General features: G+C 35.6%; 1 protein-coding gene across 6 annotated transcripts in view; it reads right to left on the bottom strand.

The window, feature by feature from the left end:
* The window catches only part of LOC105489347 (neuropilin and tolloid like 1), a 126,394-nt gene that overhangs the window by 27,951 nt on the left and 77,229 nt on the right, over positions 1–21,214 (bottom strand). For all 6 annotated transcript variants that reach the window (XM_071085184.1, XM_071085182.1, XM_071085183.1 and 3 more), the window contains exon 7: positions 12,527–12,755. In XM_071085184.1, coding sequence (XP_070941285.1) covers positions 12,527–12,755 — 229 coding nt within the window. The remainder of the gene's footprint in view (positions 1–12,526; positions 12,756–21,214) is intronic.

The following is a 21,214-nucleotide window of genomic DNA, read 5'->3' as shown; positions in this document are numbered from 1 at the left end:
TAGACAGGAAAAGATAATAAAACTGAACAGTGAAATAAAATCAATCACTGTGTCAGTAGAGCAAATATCCAGCTAGCATAAACAAACGCTGCAGAGAAAAACTACACACAAAGAGAATTAGGCTTCTTAGAGTACAACCTTCCGTGGGTAATTTACTAAAATAAATGAGGGAGTATGTGGTGGGAGTGTGGCACAGAATACCAGATATAAATGAACATCTGAAGTGAGTCACACACTTGAGTTGAATCTGAGTTAGTGTGGAAGTGCGGTGCCTTCAGAGAAGCAACCATCATATTCATCTTTGAACCATCCATGCCTGGAAAGTTTAGTGAAGGAATAAAAGAATGAAAGCAGGAATATAAAAATGTATCAAAAAGAAAAGTTATTAATGATTAGGCTAGTGGAACCTCAACTTTTAGTGTCAATCTGATGCTGGAGTGATTGTTTCCTACAATTACAGTGTATCTTGCCACATCTCCTGAACTATCAAAACTAGGACTAGCACTATATTAATAAACAGCAATCTATTACAAATGTTTTTAAGTAATATGTTAAAATTGATATTTGGATCATCCATTACATTAAAAAAAGCCCACATCATCGCAATAGGAATACTATGTATTATTTTCTATTGCTGAGTCACAAATTATCACAAATTTGCCCACCAGCTTAAAACAATACCTTTTTATGATCTCATAGTTCTGTATGTCAGAAGTCCAGGCAGGGCTCAATTGGGTTCTTTCCTTAGGGTCTCTGAAGGCTAAAATCAAGAAGTCTGTCTGGATTGGGTTCTCATGAAAAATGTGGAGGCCTCTTCCAAGTTTGTTCAGATTGTTGGGATGTTTCAGTACGCTGGAATAGTAGGTTCTCACTTTCTTGCTGACTGGCAACCTGAGGACATTCTCAGATTCTAAAGATTGCTCAGAATTCCCCGCCACGTAGTTCTCTGTGTAATATGGCAGGCTGCTTCTTTATGGCCAGGTGGAGTGTTCACTACAGTTAAAAATCTCTGACTTCTTTCATCCCTAACCATTAGATATTTACTTAGTTAGGTCAGACCCAGTAGGATAGTTTCCTTTTTAATTAACTCAAAGTGAACTGATTAGGGACGGTGATTACAAGGATCCCAAGAATATACCTCCATGACCTCATGACATAAAGTTCAAATCTCATCTAAATCTCATTGGTTCAAAGTCCAGAGTCTTCTTGTTTAAATCATCTAAACCTGGTGCAGATCCTGGGGGTACGGTTTCTCTCCGTGTATGGGTTCATGAAACTAAAAACAAGCCGTCTGGCTCCAACATTCCCAACACAGTGGTGGGAGAGGCATAGGATTCTAGTTCAAATAAGGAAGAATGGATAACAAATAGGAGTATTGAATCCATAATAATTCTGAAGTCCATCAAGGTAAAGTCAAATTTTTCTTGACTGTTCTGTTGCCTTTGGTTCTGTTCTCTGAGACAGCCTTTGTTTCTCATGGAAAGTGGCACATATATATATATATATATATGTATATATACATGTATATATACACACATACACACATATTACACATATATGTATATATACACACACATATATATCATACGTACACACATACACACACACATATATATGTTTTATCAGATTGATCATGCTATTAGAATTTTGGCATTCCAACTGTTTTACTGGGTACTCTCTCTGTCTCTCTCTGTCAGTATTTCTGCTGAGAAAATTAGCCTACACCTTTAACATTTAGCTCAGTAATCTACTTAGCTACATAGCCTATATTTAGCCTATATTTGTAACTTAGAAATTCTGCTTGCCACATACCTGCAGAACATAATTGTGCTAGGCTTTCTGCTACTACAAAACAGGGATTTCCCCCTCTCCCAGTTCTTAATAACATATTCATCCTCACTTGCATCTGAGTCATCATCATCTGTAGTCCTCCAAATCCAGATTTCTACTAACCACCTGTCCAAGGAAGCTTGGGCATTTTTCTCTCAAGTTCTTCAATTTTAGACAGCTCACCTGATTAGGTCAGGTCCACCTAAGATAATCTCCTTTCTTTTGATTAAATCAAACTCAATCAAGCTTTCATAGCCTTTATATATATATCTGCAAAATAACTTTTCACAGAGAAAGAATGTAAGTCAATAACCAAATAATATCCCAGGCTATTCACACATTCTGACTGTCTCAAGAGCACGGGATTATATAAGCATTCTACACCAAGAGTTGTGATATTGTATGATTCCCTGTCCCTACCCAAATTTCACCCTGAATTCTAATAATCCCTAGGTGTCAAGGGCAGGAACAGGTGGAGGTAAATGAATCATGGGGTCAGTTTCCCCTATACTGTTCTCGCGATAGTGAGTGAGTTCTCAGGAGATCTGATGGTTTTATAGGCGTCTCACGTTTACTGGCATGCATTCTCTCTCCTGCTGCCCTGTGAAGAGGTGCCTTCCACCATGATTGTAAGTTTTCTGAGGCCTCCCCAGCCATGTGGAGCTGTGAGTCAATTTAACCTCTTTTCTTTATAAATTACCCAGTCTTGGGTATTTCTTCATAGCAGCATAAGAACAAACTAATACAAGGTGAGAATGTCTTGGTTCATCTCAGAATCTGCCTTCCACAGAACATTTCAACTCAGTTCTTGGAACTTAAATGTTCCTGTATGTATATTTCTTTATTCTAAATAAATCTATAGCTTAGACTTAATAGTCTTTTGTCACAAGTTAACATAAAACTAAATGCATTATCTCATTTTAGCAAATTATTGTAAACAATTTCCATGCAACCATAATGTAGACAATTTGTTTTTCCATCTCCTCTACTTTATATGTTTAACAGAAATATGCTGTTCATCAATCAAATGTTAAGTGATGCATATTTACACTGCAAAAGTTGTAAAGAAGAGCAGAAGAACAGCTAAATGCAGAACTTCAGAAGTCAAAACTAGTTTTAACTCATTCATCCATTCCAGTTACTGCAAATTCATATTCTAAACACAGAATAAGATTGGCTCAGAAAACTTAGCATGTGATTTATTTAAATGGACATATTCCACTAAGGTCTCTATTTTTTCCTATTGGACAGTTATTCAAATATACAGTCTTACAACTGGTTATGATCTATAAGTGTATTCAAAATTAAAATTATTCTAAATACAATAATTACTTTAAAATCAGTATTCTTTAGGGTCAATGAATTTTCAAAAAAGATGCCAAGGTGTAAAGCTGTAATAATATAAGAAATCTTAAATAATATAAGAAAAGTCATAGATTACATATATTTATATAATATATAATATACTACATATAATATATATTATATATTGTATATTATATTATATGTATATATAAATATATATTTACATAAGTATATACTATATTAACATAAATATATAAATATGATATGTAACAATTTTATATAAAATTATATTATATGTAAATATAAATGTAAGAAATATAAGAATATATATAATGTAACAATATAAGAAATCACAAAGTAAAATACAGCACACCTTCAATAATCAATGAAAGAATTATCCAAGGTATGGCATATCTCAAATTGGATGAATTCTTAATCTGCAAATATGTTTCTTGATATTTGTGGCTTCTTCATCTATGAGACTAAATTACTGATTAATTAATTGTTTTTACTGTTAACCTCAAAATACATTTAAATGTTAAATACTCTTTCTTAAAGAATATATGCTAAAGATAATACTTAAATGTTTTGTCTTCTTTTTTGGATTACTCATGCATGTGCTCTTCTTCACCAGGTAAATTGTAGACTACACATTTTGTGTGATTCAAGTGAAAAATGCCATTTAGCTTATTACTAAGGCTACCACCTAGTCAAGAAGAGAGTTCTCTTTCGGTGATAATATTGATTTTTTTTTTTTTGTCTTGTCCCTGGGTTTCAAAATTGCTTTAGAGGATAAAGTCTGTATATGATTTTTCTGAAGCAAAAAAAAAAAAAAAAAAGAAAAGTTTAGCTGGGCAGACAACAGCCTTGTGACGCCATAAATCAGGGCAGCAATCTTTGACAAAACTGAAAGAGGCAGAGGTGAAGAGTTAGCAAAGTCAGTCGATGCAGCAGTATTATGCCTATGGGAGCAAGCTGCAGAGGTGGTGCTTCTCAAGCCTCGTTGCAAGTACTTACCCTTTTCAGTGCCCTTGTGCTCTCCCCATTACTGGTGTTAGACTAATTCTGTTAGAAATATTGGCATTTAACACAGGCTTTATAAAATGCTTCTAATGTGCACTTGCATGGTAAAAGTCTGATGAATTTTTTAGTAAGAATTTCATACCTCCTTGATACACTGATTATTTCCTTTTCCTATAATTTATTCAGATACAAATGTAAAACTATGATGGCTAAAAATGTATTCATACGGTACCCAAATGAGCGTATTTCAGAATAGAAACCCCTCGTTATAGTACACTTTTGTCTAATACTTGAAAGCCATGTAAGCGTGGCATGCTATATGGTTACAGTGTGAAAGCAGAGTATGTAGGCATAAAATGCAGTGGATAGGACAGAAGAATCAAAATTCAGTCTGTAATCACTTAAAACAATGCTGACATACGAGAATAACCGTTACATGTTTTAATGATCATTATCATCATCCTCTTTAGAATATTCGAGTTCTGTCTCAGAAGTGTCTCCAAAGTAGCAAAGATATTCACAAGAAAAATCATGGGATTAGGAGTCAGGTCTTTAATTCTTGCCTCAGTTCTGTTAACAAATCATTAAGCATGGGGTTAAGGATGTGTGGGGAAAGTCAATTAACTTCAATGAACCCTTTTTTTCTATTTGAATTCAGAAAATGTGAAAAATTGAAATAGATGATCTCTAAATTCTCTTCTAACCCCTAAAAATATCCTATGGTCCCCACACAAGAAATTCTCACAGATATTAGGATATTATCAAATACGCTCTGTCTTGTTTCAATTTGTGCTGCTATAAAAGTATACTGGGGTAGTTTATTTAAAAAAAAAAAAAAAAAAAAAAAAGACGTATTTAGCTCAGAGTTCTACAGGCTGAGAAGTTCAAGGACATGGCCCCGGCTTTGGGTGAGGGATTTCATGCTGTATTGCAGCACAGTGGAGAGTTTCCAGGGGGAAGTGGCCATGTGCAAACAAGAGCTGAAAAACCTGAAGGACGTCCTGGCTCTCTCATAACCCATACTCGTAGAAACGAATCCATTCCTGAGAAGACAGATTCAGTCTTTTGTGAGTGAGAACTCACTGGTTACCAGAACAACATCAAGCTGTTAGGTATATGTCCCCATCACCTAAATACATCCCACAAGGCTACCCCTCTCAATATCACCACACTGGGGATCAAATTTCAACAGGAGTTTTGGTGGAGACAAGGAAACCAAACCATAGCATGCTCTAAAAATGCCATAAAGGGAGCAGCTTATGACCGACAGAAACTTACTTCTCACTGTTCTGGAGACTGGAAAGTTCATGATTAAGGCACCATCAGATGTGGAGTCTGATGAGGGTTTGCTTCCTCATGGACAAACTATCTTGGACTCTCACTGGCAGAAGAGGTGAAGAGGTGAAGGTTTTCTCTCAGGCCTCTTTTATAAAGGCACTAATCTCACTTACGAGGGCTCTGCTCCATAATGTAATCACTTCACAAAGGTCGAACCTCCCAATATCATCACCTTGGGTAGATGCAGATCTCACCATATATATTTGGAGGTGAAGTCACCTTCAGACTAACCCTAACCCTAACTTCTTCCCCAAAATCCCTGACCTTCTCACATGCAAAATATATTCATTTTATCCCAATAGCCCTAAAAGTCTTGTTTCAGTGTCAATTTAAAACTCTTAAGTCCAAAATCTCATCTAAAGCAGATACGAGTGAGGCATACATTCTGAGGCAAATCACTCTTAAGCTGTAAATCTATGAATTAAAATGTGTTATGAACCTTCCAAAATACATGATGAGACAGGCATAGGACAGTCATGCCCAGTCCAAAAGGGAGACATAAGAAAGAAGTAGCAGGTCCCCAGCAAGCCCATAACCTTGAGACTCAGGAATCATTTTCTTGGCCAGGCACAGTGGCTCACGCCTGTAATCCCAGCATTTTGGGAGGCCGAGGCATGTGGATCACTTGAGGTCTGGAGTTCGCAACCAGGCTGACCAACATGGTGAAACCCAGTCTCTACTAAATACAAAATAATTAGCCTAGTGTAGTGGTGCATGCCTGAAATCTCAGCTCCTTGGGAGGCTGAGGCAGGAGAATCGCTTGAACCCGGTAGGGGGAGGTTGCAGTGAGCTGAAATTGCACCACTGCACTCCAGCCTGGGCAACAAGAGCAAAACTCCATCTTAAAAAAAAAAAAAGAATTTTATCTTAGTGTTCTATCCTAGTGTTCTATCCTTTAAACACACTGGGGTAGAGGTCTACCCAACTGCTTTTCTGGGAACAGACACAGCCTTCATAGATTGAAGTCACATGTCCTTGTCTCTAAAGGTCTTGACCGGGGGTGGCCCCACCCCATGATTCGGTTTGCCATTGTTAGTGAGGGCTCTCTGCAGTGCGTCCCATTGCAAAGATTCTTTGCCCGGGTTCCAAGTATCCTTTGAAATGTAGGTGAAGGCAGCCATGCCCCCACAACTTTGCTGATAAAAATGTGCACGCTCCACTTGGTGCAGTGAGGAAGACTGCTGCCAGAAAGCGCCGGGATAAAAGTTTGAGATAATTTGAGATACGAGGTAGGGGTGGACAGTGGTTTTTCTCCTTCAACTCACTCTGTTCCCCTAGACACCGGCCCTCTGGAGCTGAGCTGAGAGGCCAAGCGCAGTGATCTCTGATATGCCTTCAGTGTCAACCTTCCACTGACTTCAGCAATAGGTCCTGATTTCCACCGAGTTGGTCAATCCACATTCATCTTATCAGACGCCTGCTTGGCCACACCTTTGGGGTTTCCTTGTAAGCATGTTTTCTCATTCTTTACAATATGAATAGACCGAGAATTTCCAAATCTTTAATTTCTGCTTCTATTTTGATTAGTAATTCCATCTCTAAATCTTTCTTTCTTCTTGGATTTTATGACAGGCAGTCAGGAGCCAAACGTTCTTTAACACTTTGCCTAGACATTTTCTCAGCAAAATACCCAATTTCATCCCTTACAAGCAATACCTTCCACAAAACATGAGAGCACAAACACAATCCTGCCAAATTCTTTGCCAATTTGTAATAAGGATGACCTTTCCTCCACTGTCTAGAAACATATTCCTCATTTCCATTTGAAAGCTCATCAAAACGACCCTTACTATTTATATTTCTATAAACATTCTGTTCAGAATAACTTAGGAATTCTCTAACAAGATTCTCCTCCTCTCCTACTGAACCCAGACCAGGATCAGCCTTAATGGTCTGTTCATCGCAACGTAAATATTTTCTAGCAAGGACCTCAAAACTCCTCCAGCCTCTACTCATTACTCAGTTCCAAAGCCATTGCCACATATTTTGAGGTATTTGTTACAGCAACATGCTCACATATCAGTGTAAATTTTCTGTGTATGCCCACTTGCCTGCTAGAACAAAATACCATAGACTAGATGGCTTGTAAACAACATTAAAATTTCCAGCCTCTTAGTTTTGAAGGGACATAACATTCAGGCACCAGCACGCTCTAAGCACTTCACCACTGAACTGGGGATACTATTTTATAAATGTGTAGGCACCAGGAAAAATATCCAGGTACTTTCTTATTACCTGAATAAGACGAAGGCAGATCACTGATTTTCTACCTCCAACTTTTACTGCATGGGTGTGTGAATGGAGTAAATGTTAGATAATACATGTAACTATATATACATATATAAGGCATATATTGGATGTGTATAATTATATGTTAGGCATATATAGTTACATATTAAAAGTATAATTATATATTAGATTATATATACACTAACATACATTAATGTAATTGTATATATTAGCCATATAGAAAAATATATGAATAGTTTGTATAACTATCACCATCTACAAGAACCAAAGTCATCAGCCACTACAAAAAGGTTAAGTCAAAATTCTCTCTCAGCCACTAATATTGAATAAAGCAATACCATCGAGGAACTTGAACTCCCTAAACAAAGTCTCTTTGCTTCCTCTTAAGTACCCTTAGAATGATTCCTGCCCACCCATTGACAAGTAGTAGCACTGATTGAAGTCCACTTTCTATTGTTTTGAAGTTTTCATCTCTTACGTGGAATACTTTCACTTCAATGAATAAAGACACTCTATACCCATGTACTTCATCACAGGATAACTTTGATCTTAGTATATAAATAATGATAGAATTCTGCACAATTTTAGTCAATGCAGTAAAAAGTAGAACATCATGACAAATATACACAGGCAACATCTTAGTCTGTTTGGGTTACTACAGCAAATTACAATAAATTAGGTGGCTTATAGCAAACAGGATTTTGTTTCTCATTGTTCTGGATGTTGGAAGGTTCTGGATGATCTTGGAAGTCCAAGATCAAAGTGCTGGCAGATTTGGTGTGTTTACAATCCATCTCCTGGTTCACAGATGAAACTTTCTAGCTATGTCCTCACATGGTGGAAAGGGCAAGGCTGCTCTCTGGGCCTCTTTATTATTAGAGGACTAATGCCTATGACGAGAGCTGTACTTATGAGCTGATCACCTCTCAAATGCCTCACTTCCTTATACCCTTACCTTGGCAACTGGATTTTGAACATATGACGTTTTGAAGGGGTGCCACAGAACCATTCAGACCAACACAGATGGTAACATGACATAAAGGATAAACCTGTTTCAGTGGAAACTTACTGTACATTTATGAGATGATCACAGAGAATGCTGTTGCAAAACTCATCATTTGAAGAGAGTGATTATTTGTCCACTGTGAAAGAACATATTGGGATGGGTGCCTCTGTAGGAAGAACACCCTGTGTCTTTTCAAGTCATTGAAAAGTCAGCCCACTTCAATGACCTCCAGACATAATCACATGCATTGAAACTCTATTTTTTATAATCTCAAATAGACATATTTATAATAATATATGCACCATATATACAGTTCACCATTTCTTATCTATGCAGATTTTTAAAGACTCATAGAACTTAATCTATTTTCAGAGTTGAAAGGGATCTTTGATGTTAGCCAGTCTTTCAAGCTATTCCTACATAGATGACTCCCCTATACCATTCATGCCAGATAATAATCCATTTTCAGATCCAATCACCCATCTAACCATATTTCATGTCCTTCATAGGCATTCTTTCAAATTTTGAATATCACGACTCACACGACAAACATTTTTCCCCCTAAATTGTACTCAAAAGTTTCTCTGTAACTTTCAAACATAAATCTTACTTTTGAGACCCATGAGATATAGGTCTGAGGTAGTTATCACATTTTGAACAATAACAAATCCTAAAGTAAACGTTTCTTCCTATTTGGAATTACATCTTTGTCAGCCTCTTCTAGGTGATTACTCTCCTCACTAATAATAGTCAGGAAAGAACAGACTGTGCCTTTTGCATTTTGATTGGTGCAGCTTCCCAAAAGACTAAAATCTTTTTTTTTTTTTGCATTGTTTCTCCACTAATGTTAATATAGGCTAATATCGTTTATAGGATTATTTTTATCAGCCATAATCAAAGTATTGACTCACATTAAGTTTGAATGAAATAAGACCACAGGAGCGTCCTGGGCATCAGGGTTCCTCTATGTTATTGATTTCTGAAATATAATGCTTTTATCATATATCTCTATTATATTTTATGGCATACTTTGGATAAAAATTACAGATTTTTGTTATTTATGAAAATCTTGACTATATCATTTAATATATTAGCTTGCCCTTTCATATTTTTATCATTTAAATTAAATACGAGTTCTCGGTATGTTATTCCTGAAGACTAAGAATACTGAATAAGTATAGAACCCTGAAATTCCCTCACTGAAGGAATAATTCATTGAATTTGGTAGATCAATCAGCAGTGAGCCACCAAAGGTGTTGTCTTGTAGCCTGAGTTACATATGCTTGTCAATAAAATGAAAATATTTTCCTCAAATATTTTGCTGAGATAAAAATGCACTACCTCTAACATTTTAATCAACTACTGAACCAAATACATCACAGCATACTGTTTTAATCTGACATAAAGCTGGGAGAGATGTTTGACACACTACATGATGGTGTCAAGACTTGAAAGACTGAGTGACATTCAGTATTTCTGGTGTCCTAAAATTCCCCAACTGGGTAATTAAAAGGGAATTTAAAGCCCAAACTATTTATTCGTTATACAAAATAACTGTCTAACACACTTAACATTTACGAATTTAAAACAGTATTGGCTGCTCCGCTTCTGACAATAAGAGAAATCATTGAAATTTCAAAAATATTGTATTGCCTTTTCTAATAATACAAAAATACATAGTTGTGAAATACAAGGTGCTTATTTCCTTTCATTTACAGTTCTTTTTTTCAACTTTTGTTTCAGATTCAGGTGCACATGTGCAGGTTTATTATACAGGTAAAATGTGTGTCAGGGGAGTTTGGTGTACAAATTCTTCCATCACCCACGTAATAAGCATAGTACCCAATAGGGGTACTATGATCCCCACCCTTTTCCCAACTTCCACCCTCAAGTAGGTTCTGGAGTCTGTTGTTCCCTTCTTTCTGTCCATATGGACTCAATGTTTAGCTCTCACTTATAGGTGAGAACATGTGGTATTTGCTTTTCTGTTACTATATTAAACTTCTAAGGACAATGGCCTCCAGCTCCATCCATGTTGTTGCAAAGTACATGGTATCATTCTTTTTTATGGCTACATAGTATTCCACAATACAAAGTTTCTGTGATTTGCCCTTGACTCTGGATATCATCCGTTTTTATATTTTATGTTTTAAATATTTTCTGAAACTTTTCCCATTTACTATCTACCCAAGCAACTCTCTCTCCTTACCTACTTTAACTGGAACTCTGAGGTCACAAACCTATTAAAAATAAATGGGTCTGCAAGAGAAGCTTACCACATGTTCTTTATGCAGAGTCTGACATGGATAGGCATCTCATCTGATTCCATGCCTTTGGCATGGGAATAGTCTGGGGACAGTTCCGTGATGAACACACACATGCATGTGTCTTTAGGACAGAACGATTTATACTCAGTATTGGGATTGTTGGGTCAAATGGTGGATCTGTTTTAAGTTCTCTGAGAAACTGCCAAACTGCCTTCCACAGTGGCTGAACTAGTTTACATTCCCACCAGCGGTGCATAAGTGTTCCCTTTTTTTCCACAACGTCACTAGCATCTGTTACTGTTTGACTTTTATAACAGCTATTCTGAGGCCAGGAAAGTGGCTCATGCTTCTAATCCCAGCACTTTGGGAGGTCGAGGCGGGCGGATCACCTGAGGTCAGGAGTTTGAGACCAGCTTGACCAACATGGAGAAACCCCGTCTCTACCAATAATACAAAATCAGCTGTGCATGGTGGTGCATGCCTGTAATCCCAGCTACTCCGGAGGCTGAGGCAGGAGAATAGCTTCGGGAGGCGAAGGTTGCTGTGAGCCGAGATCGCACCATTGCACTCCAGCCTGAGCAACAAGAGCAAAACTCCATCTCAAAAAACAATAATAAATAAATAAATAAATAAAATAACAGCTATTCTGACTGGTGTGAGATGGTATCTCACTGTGGTTTTGACTTGGGTTTCTCTAATAATTAGTTATGTTGAACATTTTTATATGCTTGTTGGCCACATGAATGTTTTTTTCGAAGTGTCCGTTCTTCTTTTCAAGAAGGTACTTATTTCTTAAATGTCACCAGGTACTTATTTCTTAAAGCTAAATTTCTCAGAATTCTTTTTCACTTCCATAAATTTGTAACACATGAAATATTCAGGGTTTCTGACAAATATTCAGAATATATCTATTAGTATGACTCATTATTTATTAGAACATAACTTTCTAAAGTTTATTTGATTTGCCCTTGACTCTGGATAGCACCCATTGTGCTGTTTTAAATATTTTCTGAAACTTTTCCCGTTCATTATCTACCCAAGCAATTCTCTCTCCTTACCTACTTTAATTGAAACTCTGAGGTCACAAATATATTTGAAATAAATGGGCCTGCAAGAGAAGCTTACTAAAAAGAACCTACCAAATATTTTTATGCAGGTTTTTAAAAATTTAAACCCAAACTTCAGCTGAAGCTGCTGCATCAGTTCCATAGGCTTCCTAAGAGCTAAACCAAAGACAAATGAAATTCATCATTTCCCAGTTGAATAGTGTGAACTGTCTTAGGAAAGGCTATGATGCCTATGTTGAAATAAGAAAGCAAAATGTAATATGTAACTCTTTCCTGTCACGGATCAAAATGAAAAAAGGGGGACGTTAGTGGTTTAAACGACGTATTAGAAAATAGCCTGCTGTGCTCAAACTGTGTGAAGAAAACACCGTTAACAGCTTACAAAACTGGCATCATATGGCATATATGAAGGAAAACCAGTCAAGTGCAGAGAATCTTACGTTCTTGAAAGGATGTGAAGAGCATCTGAAATCGGCTGTTTCGGCTGCCCTCATCTGCCCACATGCGGATCACCCCAAGACCCGTGCGTAGCATCACATCATTAGCCACAGTGCTACAGAACTTAGCTTTCAAATCCTCCACGGAACTGCTTCCATCATATACAGCCACAAAATTCCTCTTGCATTCATTTGAATTCTGCATCTCATAGTCCAAGAAGCGCAAGTAAATCTATAAAACAAAAATAAAATAATTTCCACATATCAAAATATGAATGTACATCAGTAAGTACCAGAATTTCTTTTTTTCAGTCTCACAAGACAATCCTGATTGCAATCAATCTTACTATTTTCCCTTGTGAATAGAAGGAAGATGTACAATAAGAACAAATTGTGTTTAATACTTTTTTCAAATGCTATTATCCTTTCTTTACTTAAATGCACCATTTTCTAGAGCTGAGTGTATTTACCCAAATTCACTTTATGTCTTCTCATAACTTACTGGAAATCAGTTATTAGTTTTGCATACTTACACACTGTTTTACTTTGATTAGCAAAATGTATTTGAAGTATTCCTGATACATTCGTGTTTCAGTTCCATGGCTTCCTTTTACTTCCAAAAATGTACAAAAAATATGCGATTTTTATTAATACCAAAGAAAAACAGAAATGATACTGAAAGATAGTCTCTGGTTTGTTTAATTAAGTTATTTGACATAAATACACTGCTTCATTTCTGAGGCGAAGTATAATGTTTTATAAAAAGGCCAAGCTAGTCTCTGACCACTCATGGCATATACAGAGAGGCTGTTTAGCTAAGCTACATAAATAAAAATTATGAGTAAAATGTACTGTGCAACTTGCTTTATATGTTATTTTGTAATACTTCCAACAACTCTATAAAGTGGCCCATTTTATTGTCATATTCAGATGAAGAAGCTCAGACTCAGATGGTATAAACTGAAAATTAGACGTGAGCATCCTCACTTCCTGGTCCATAATTCTTTTCACAACGTTACGCTGCCTTAGGTGTACTGCTTTTCAATCAACAGGCATTATTTGACTCTTTACTAATGTGCATTCAAAATCACAAGGAATTCACTCAACCAAATACACGTCTATAAAGAAATAATTTGTTCATGCATCCATCGATTCAGTGGCATCCACAGTTTCGCCTATGATTGTTGCAGACACGATTCAAGGCATTGTGGATATCACGGTGAACAAAAGAATAAGGGCCAGTGCTGAAAATGTGTGTCAATTAAACCATGACAATAAGATACAATGTCAAAGAATGGAAATTATATAAAGCCAAAAGACCCATGCACTGTGAAAGGGATACCTAGAATGGTTTCCTAATAGACACATCTTTCATACAGGTATCTCCTAAATGTTTTACATTTTATTTTAATATGAATGCCTACATGCTATTTCCTCTTAAATGCATTTTTCTTAATTTAGCATGGATATAAACTAAAGACATGGCATTCAATCAAACATCTATCTCTTTCATCACTCTCTACGTATTTTTTTATTATTTTGTAAAATCTGAAACTCCTAAGACAATTTCTTCCAGATCCAGTATGTCTAGCCCAAATTTTATAATTCCACTATTTAAATTAGTGAAAATGTAGCTCTTGTCCTCAATGTTCTTACTCAACAGGGCACCAGTTCCTGTCAATTTCCCCTTTAAACTACTTGTTTTCCATTTCCATTCACACTTCTATAATATTTCAACACTCTCCTGACCAGCCTGGATGGTTGCAAGATGCAGATTCTCCTTACAACCCCAAAGTTTACTCTAATAAAACTAGTTTACTCTAGCCAAAGTTATATTTCTAACAAACAAATCTAATAATCACAGTCTTTTAGCTAAAATTTGTAACTTGTGTATAATTTTTAAAAAGTCTAAAAACATCAACTAGCAAATTTACATCCTTCTTATCTCTAACATTGTAACCATTCTCAAAAAAGACACCCTTTATGAACATGACATTAGCTTCACATGAAGTTGTCATTCTCCATCTTCTGTCTAGGAACCTCTTCCTGATTTGTCAAGAGTTAGTTCAACGGTTGCACATCCAAGGAAAGGTTTTCACTGCTCCCACTCCCCAATCACAGCAGACATAACCTCTGTAGCCTCTATGTGATTTTGAACATATTTAAAGCCATAGTTCTAGGTTACAGGTCCCTTCTAATAAACTTGTGTTCCCGAAAAGCTGAAGCAGTGGTATACATTTTTGTATTCTAAGCATTAATACATATTTTACACATAGTAAACACTCCAGAAATGTTTCTGAATGATTAACTAACTGGAAGTTTCATTTTCTTTATTGAATTCCTTTGTTCAGCATTCATATTTATTATGCACCTATATGACAGACATTTAAGTATTATAAATAATGATAATGACATAGTGTAGTCTTATTTTATTATATACAGTGGAAATGATATGCAATCATTCTCAAAACAAGGTATAATATAGATCTAAATTATGACATAAAAGGATAAGACAAAATGTCGCAGACTTGTAAGACTCTGAAAATAGAATGTGAAGTTCTAAATGAGGAAATCCAGACACAATTTGATGAGAAAGAACAAAATCAGAGAAATGTGGACAAATGAATCAAACGGAACAACAGCGGAAAGCACCTGAGTTGTATTATGCTTTGCAAGGCAGGACGATTTTCATATATGAGCAATTTGTCGCATTGAAGTTGGAAGTTATTCTAAAATTTCCAAATACTTTGATGCTGATTTAAATTACGGGCCATTGCCACAGCCTTATAAGAGACACATGCCCCAATGAGGCCTTCATTTTCGGTATGCCCAGGTTATTCCTTTGTTTTATTTTATCTAAAACTCAGATATTACTCATGCAGTCCATCTGTGATTTCTCCTCCCAACACATATTTCATTTCTAAAATTATTCAAGAATTTCAGAAATATCCAGTTTAAGAAGGTATATATGCATCTAAAAATGTGAGACTTCCAAGTTTATACTAACTCGTTTGTTTTTTAAATGTTAACATGACTTAAAAAAAGATTTTTTTTTCCAGATGACCTTTATTAGAAAGCTGAAGCAAAGAAGAAAAAAAATAACTTGCTTCAGGACCATAAGTGAATTAATGTGGAAACCTTAAAGAAGATTAAAATTTCCAACTCTGGTTTTAAGGTTCTTTTCATCAGGTCACATTGCCCCATTCTGACTAAAAGGAAAGAAACTGAAAACACTGTAAAAATAAAAAGTAAAATCTAGGTATTATACAAAATGGTTAAATGGAACAAAAATTCAAGTATGTACTTATACTCTAAAATACTATGCAATAAATTCAACAAGTTTATCAGCTCTTAAAAAAGATGCAATTATAATTGGAAGTAAACATTGTCATAAGCAGGAGAACACAGATTAGGGTAAATAAAGAGTGCTTTCCACTCCTTTGAAGTGTAATACGAAATGACGCGTCTCTCCCAATAGCCTTACAAAGTTATAAAAACCAAGTACTAAGCCCACAGGAGGAAAAATCTTTAAATAATTGCTTGGCTAACACAAAAAAGCTATTAGACCACCTGATGTTTTCAAGTTGAAATGTTTCAGTGGCTCAACGCGTTTCAACAATTACTTAAAATTTCTAACACTGCATGTCATGTAGAAACACACCTTAAAATACTCTTTCATTGTTAGGAAAAGAAAGTTTGTGTGTTATATTGACGATAGCTTAAGACACTGCTAATGCATCATTTCAAATCTCTCAACAATAGATACTTGTTATTAAGATGAAGAGAACTGAAGTTTACAAAAATTAAGTAACTTTCTCAGAGTGACACAGTAATGTCACTTAAGTAACGGACTGGTACTGAAGTCAGATCTGCCTAACAGTTGGACACTCATCACACTGTGCAGCCTTATGTAATGTTTTTAAATGCTCACAGACTTAGAGCCCAGAAAGAAAGTTATATTTTTAAAGAAAACAAGCTAAAATAAAATGAGTAATAAAACAAATAAGAAAGCAAATCAAAACTATTCACGTTTCCTAATGAGCTAGAAAAGATGTTGACTATCAAGTTATAAATAAAATGTATAGAAAATAAATGTGTCCCTCAAAAATAAATGGCTGTTTTAAATTCTTTAAAAATAGAAATATTTTAATAAGAATATTGCTTTAGTCAGAAAGTCAGTTTGCATATGAGCCTTATATTTTTTTCATTTGACAGTTCTATATTTTCCGTATGAGGTGATGGTCTTGCATTTGTACATGAAGTGCAATCACTGCTACCTAAGTATCTTCTATATTTAAAGGACCTTCTTATTAAATAGAACACTAATTAGAGTAAATGAATCATTGCAGTCACTAGATTCCAGGTAATCACTTCTGAAGCATTCAATAGTGCTTACCTAAGATCTAGTGACAGCAACGATTTTTTTATCATATAGAAAAAGAGAATATACTTTACTGGGTCCAGAGCTGTCAGTACAAAAGCCAAATTCCATCAGCCAGAGGAAGTGATCACGCTTTCCCATGCTAACACTAGCATATGCCATATAAAATCTCTCTATATATTGTGATTTGAATGACTATCTCATTAGCTTAAATCTTGTACCATAATAATGCTAACAGAAAGAATTATTTAATGTAGCAAACTACAGAAAGTACGTTAGTCACTTACTGAAAAAAAAAAAGAGAGAATGATAAACAGAGTAATATATAACACTAGTAAAACAGATTATCATCTCTTCTCAGTGAATCATTTTGATGCATTCTTTTAAATCAATCATAAAGAGTTGGAGCTGACAAGATAATTTATTGACCAGGACACGGAAAACTTCACAACATATACATAATTTCTAGTAATATCTATTTTTCAAGTCACATGGAAAGCAGAACCCCTTTTTATATGCAAAGCAAATAAATCTCGCTAACAATTTACTAAGTAATATATTCACAAACAGAATTTAATACCAACTGCTCAACCAGGTCCCTCCCCTCATATCAAAATGATATACAGAAAATAGACATTATTTGAGGCAATTATTTATGACTTGCCAGAACAGTTTTCTCCATAATAAGTAAAAATTAAATCTGTCACAGTCTGAGAAACGCCGTACATGGTTTCAATACTACTAGACACTTTTATAAATAAAATCATATTCTACAAAGCATGCAGCCCAGGATTTCTGCATTTTCTGTTTTATTATTGCCCAGACATGTCAGGTTTATAAACTTATGCAGAATATTCCAATTGGAGGGCATCAGTACTCCCTTTATTTTTGGATAAGGAACCAAAACATCTTAATGCTTTATAAAATATTAACACACAAGCACACACACACATACGTGCACAGCACAACAATTCCTGATATAACAATAAAAATAATTTTCTGGCATATATGAACAAGTACCAAAATACTTAAAGTCCACCTGAGTAGCTGTCGAAAGATGAGAGTATAAAAATGACATTTTATTTTAAAAAACTTGAACTGTACAATTTTTGTGGTATTTACCTTCCTATTTAAAATTTTTACTTTGTTTGCCAAATTTTATTCTCACATTTTGGAGGTAAAAGCAGGCTCAGTCTTCAGAACTCTTAATGCCTATCTTTTTATCAATTACAGTTACTACACTTGGTTTATTGTATTAATATGCTATTGCTCCATAACAAATCACCACAATTTTAGCAGCTTTAAATAACACCCATTTACTATCTACTATTAATAGTTCTATAGGTAAGAAGTACTGGGTTCTTTGGCGAGGGCAGTTGAGGGTGAAAATCCAGTTTCTCACAGTTCTGGGACCAAGTTCTCTATTTTTTTGAGGAATGCTTACTGGGGTCACCCTCACTCCTAGAACACATTTCTCAGTCCCTTGATTCTCTTACTTCCCCTTTCATTCACATCCAAAGAATCTGCTCCACTTTTAAAGGGCTCGTGTGGTTAGATTACGCTCACCTGGATAATCAACCTTTTGATTAACCCAAAGTCACCTGACTGGTAACCTTAATCACAAAGGCAAATTTATCATATTCACAATCCCAGGAACTGGAGCTGGAAATTTATGTTCATTAGATAAGTAACTTTAACACCTTTATCACAATTTTAGTGTAAGATACTTACTGTATTTGTCAAGTGTTTATATTTTTTATTTTAATTTGACTGAAAATATTTTTGAATTAGTTAACAACAAACTGAGTCAACTTTAAATATGAAATAATGAGTAAACTGTATAAGCTAGAGTTTTATTATCCAAAAACATTAAACATTAAATTACCTTCATTTATGTATTTTATACATATTTTGACTCTGTCCCTTATCCTGTCCTAGCAAATGATAAGAATATGAAGACAGATTGGTTAATTAGCTTGATTTAATCATTCCATGATGGAAACATCACACCATAGCCCATAAATATAAACAAGCATTATTTGTCAATTAAAAATAAATTTTAAAAATAGTTTAAAATTAATTTTTAAAAACCTTGATCATTTCCTCAAAGAATGTGGTTTTGTGAGAGCAAACTAGGCCAGGAATTGGGAGATGTTAACCTTGCTCCAGCTCTGTTGCTAACTAGCCAAATATTTGGGTAAGTCACTTATCATAGATTCATTAAATTTGGTTTTCAGATGACTTTCATGTTATCTGTGCCAAAATATTACTTGACTTTTAACTATTATTCAAAATCTCTGCCAGCCTCTGCTTGGATTCCTCTGGTGAAATCTCATTCAATGTCTGTTATTAAAATAAAAGGCTTCTCTGTGTTACATTAAAAGCTATTTCTTTAGTTTCAAACTTTCAAATAAATGGCGGTACTTAAAAGTCTTACTCCTGCAGATTAAGTTTTATTCCTGTTTCATGTGACAGTCCTTCAAATGTTTGAAGATTGGTACCATATCCTTTTTTTAAAAAAGAAATAATCAGTTTATTTATTCCATGAGTTTTAATTGAATCACAGACATTGTGCTTGGCACTGGGTATCTGGAGATAAATACGGTCCAGGCTTCATGAAATTAATAGTTACCATGATTTGGTCTCCCATCATTTCATTCTGGTGGCTATTTTCCAGACCAGATTCTGAATTGGAGGCCATAGTATTTGCTCAGAGAGGCGTATGTCTACACTCCTTTGTCAACTCACATTGAATTTCATTATCTGACTCAGTTTATTCATCTTTTAAATGACGTAGTCAGTAACAAGGTTCTTTCTGCCTCTGGTTTTCCAAATTCTAAGAAATCTAGATTAATCACATTCTAATTAAACGGGACCATCTAGATTAATATTCTTTAGTAAAGGAGACATCAGATATTTTCTGTTTGTCAAAAGCTGGAAAAGTCGTAATGTGTATACATTTTAATACAGTCAAGTAAGCTATTCAGCACTTTCCTTGTGCAATATGGTTCAGTCACCAGGTGTCATTCAAATATTCACCACAAGCCATTTCAAGTTTAACTTGCGCTTTGATAGTCTATTCTCATAAGCTGCTAGGAACTCTATAAAAATAGAAAGTCCACATAGGCAGTAATCTCCAGTCCTTGCTTTTCTCCACAGTATTCAAAGCCACTTCCCATCCTCTAACCTTTAATTTAACAGAGAAAGCCTGTTACAATAGAGCCATCTTTGTCCAGCTCTGCAGGCAGCTTTCCCTTTGGGTCACAGAATGCCACATTCTGTAACAGACAGGTACATCGGTTATTGTTGCCCTGGAATTGTACAAAAGACAGTCTATTTACCAGCTGGAAAAAAAGGGTGTGCATTTACACTGTCATGAAAACCTTCTCCTTAAGACCGTAGTGACAAACGTCCTGGTTATGACAGTAAGCTGGGGGCACATATAATCCTGTTTTTTAAAAAGTCTTTAAAAATTCTCCATTCGTAGAGTTTAAGAAAAACAAATAGCCCTTGCACGTCAATCCACGTCTTATGAAAAAAGCATAATAAGCTGCAACCTAGCTCTCTGGTAATATAGGTAGTGGGTTTTTATGGTTTTATGTGAGCAAAAGCTTTGGACTTAAAAAATAGAAGAAAAATAACTGTCTTTCTTCACAATGCAATTAACTTTCTCTAAGATTTGTTCAGAGGCAAAGAGAAATGCAAGCATCAAAGCTGGAAGCTGGAGCATGATCTCTGAATCTCCTTACATTCAGGGTAAATCAATGGTAGACTCGCACAGCTGTCAGTATCCTGGTGAATCTTCATGAGAAATATTGTCTGGTAGACAAGGTGAGAAGGCTCTCCAGGCAGAGGGAATAACATCTATAAAGTCGTAGAATCATGAAAGAGAAGAGAGTGTGCTTTTTCAGGATTTAATGCAATTGCACGTGACCAAATGAAAGTGTGGATAGGGAGGTGGTGTCGATTCTTTAAGCTAAAGTGTTCTCCAGGCTTCTCTAAAGAACTCAGCCTTCATCCTGGGTGCTTCAGTGACATACGGAAAAACGAAGCAGAAAAACCGAAAGTTGGGGGAAAGGTGCCACATTTCCATTTTATATGCGAACCCTAGAGACATATGCAAGAAAAAATCAAGTGAAGAAATACCAGTGCCCTCAAAAGAGGTTCTTCGCTGGGTGCAGTGACTCACTCCTAGCACTTTGGGAGGCCAAGGCAGGCACATCACCTAAGATCAAGAGTTCGAGACCAGCCTGGTCAACATGGCGAAACCCCGTCTCTAATAAACATACAAAAAAAAAATTAGCCAGGTG

This window comes from Macaca nemestrina, chromosome 19, assembly GCF_043159975.1.
Source record: "Macaca nemestrina isolate mMacNem1 chromosome 19, mMacNem.hap1, whole genome shotgun sequence".
NCBI lineage: Eukaryota > Metazoa > Chordata > Mammalia > Primates > Cercopithecidae > Macaca > Macaca nemestrina.
This window is presented reverse-complemented; position numbering and strand designations above follow the sequence as displayed.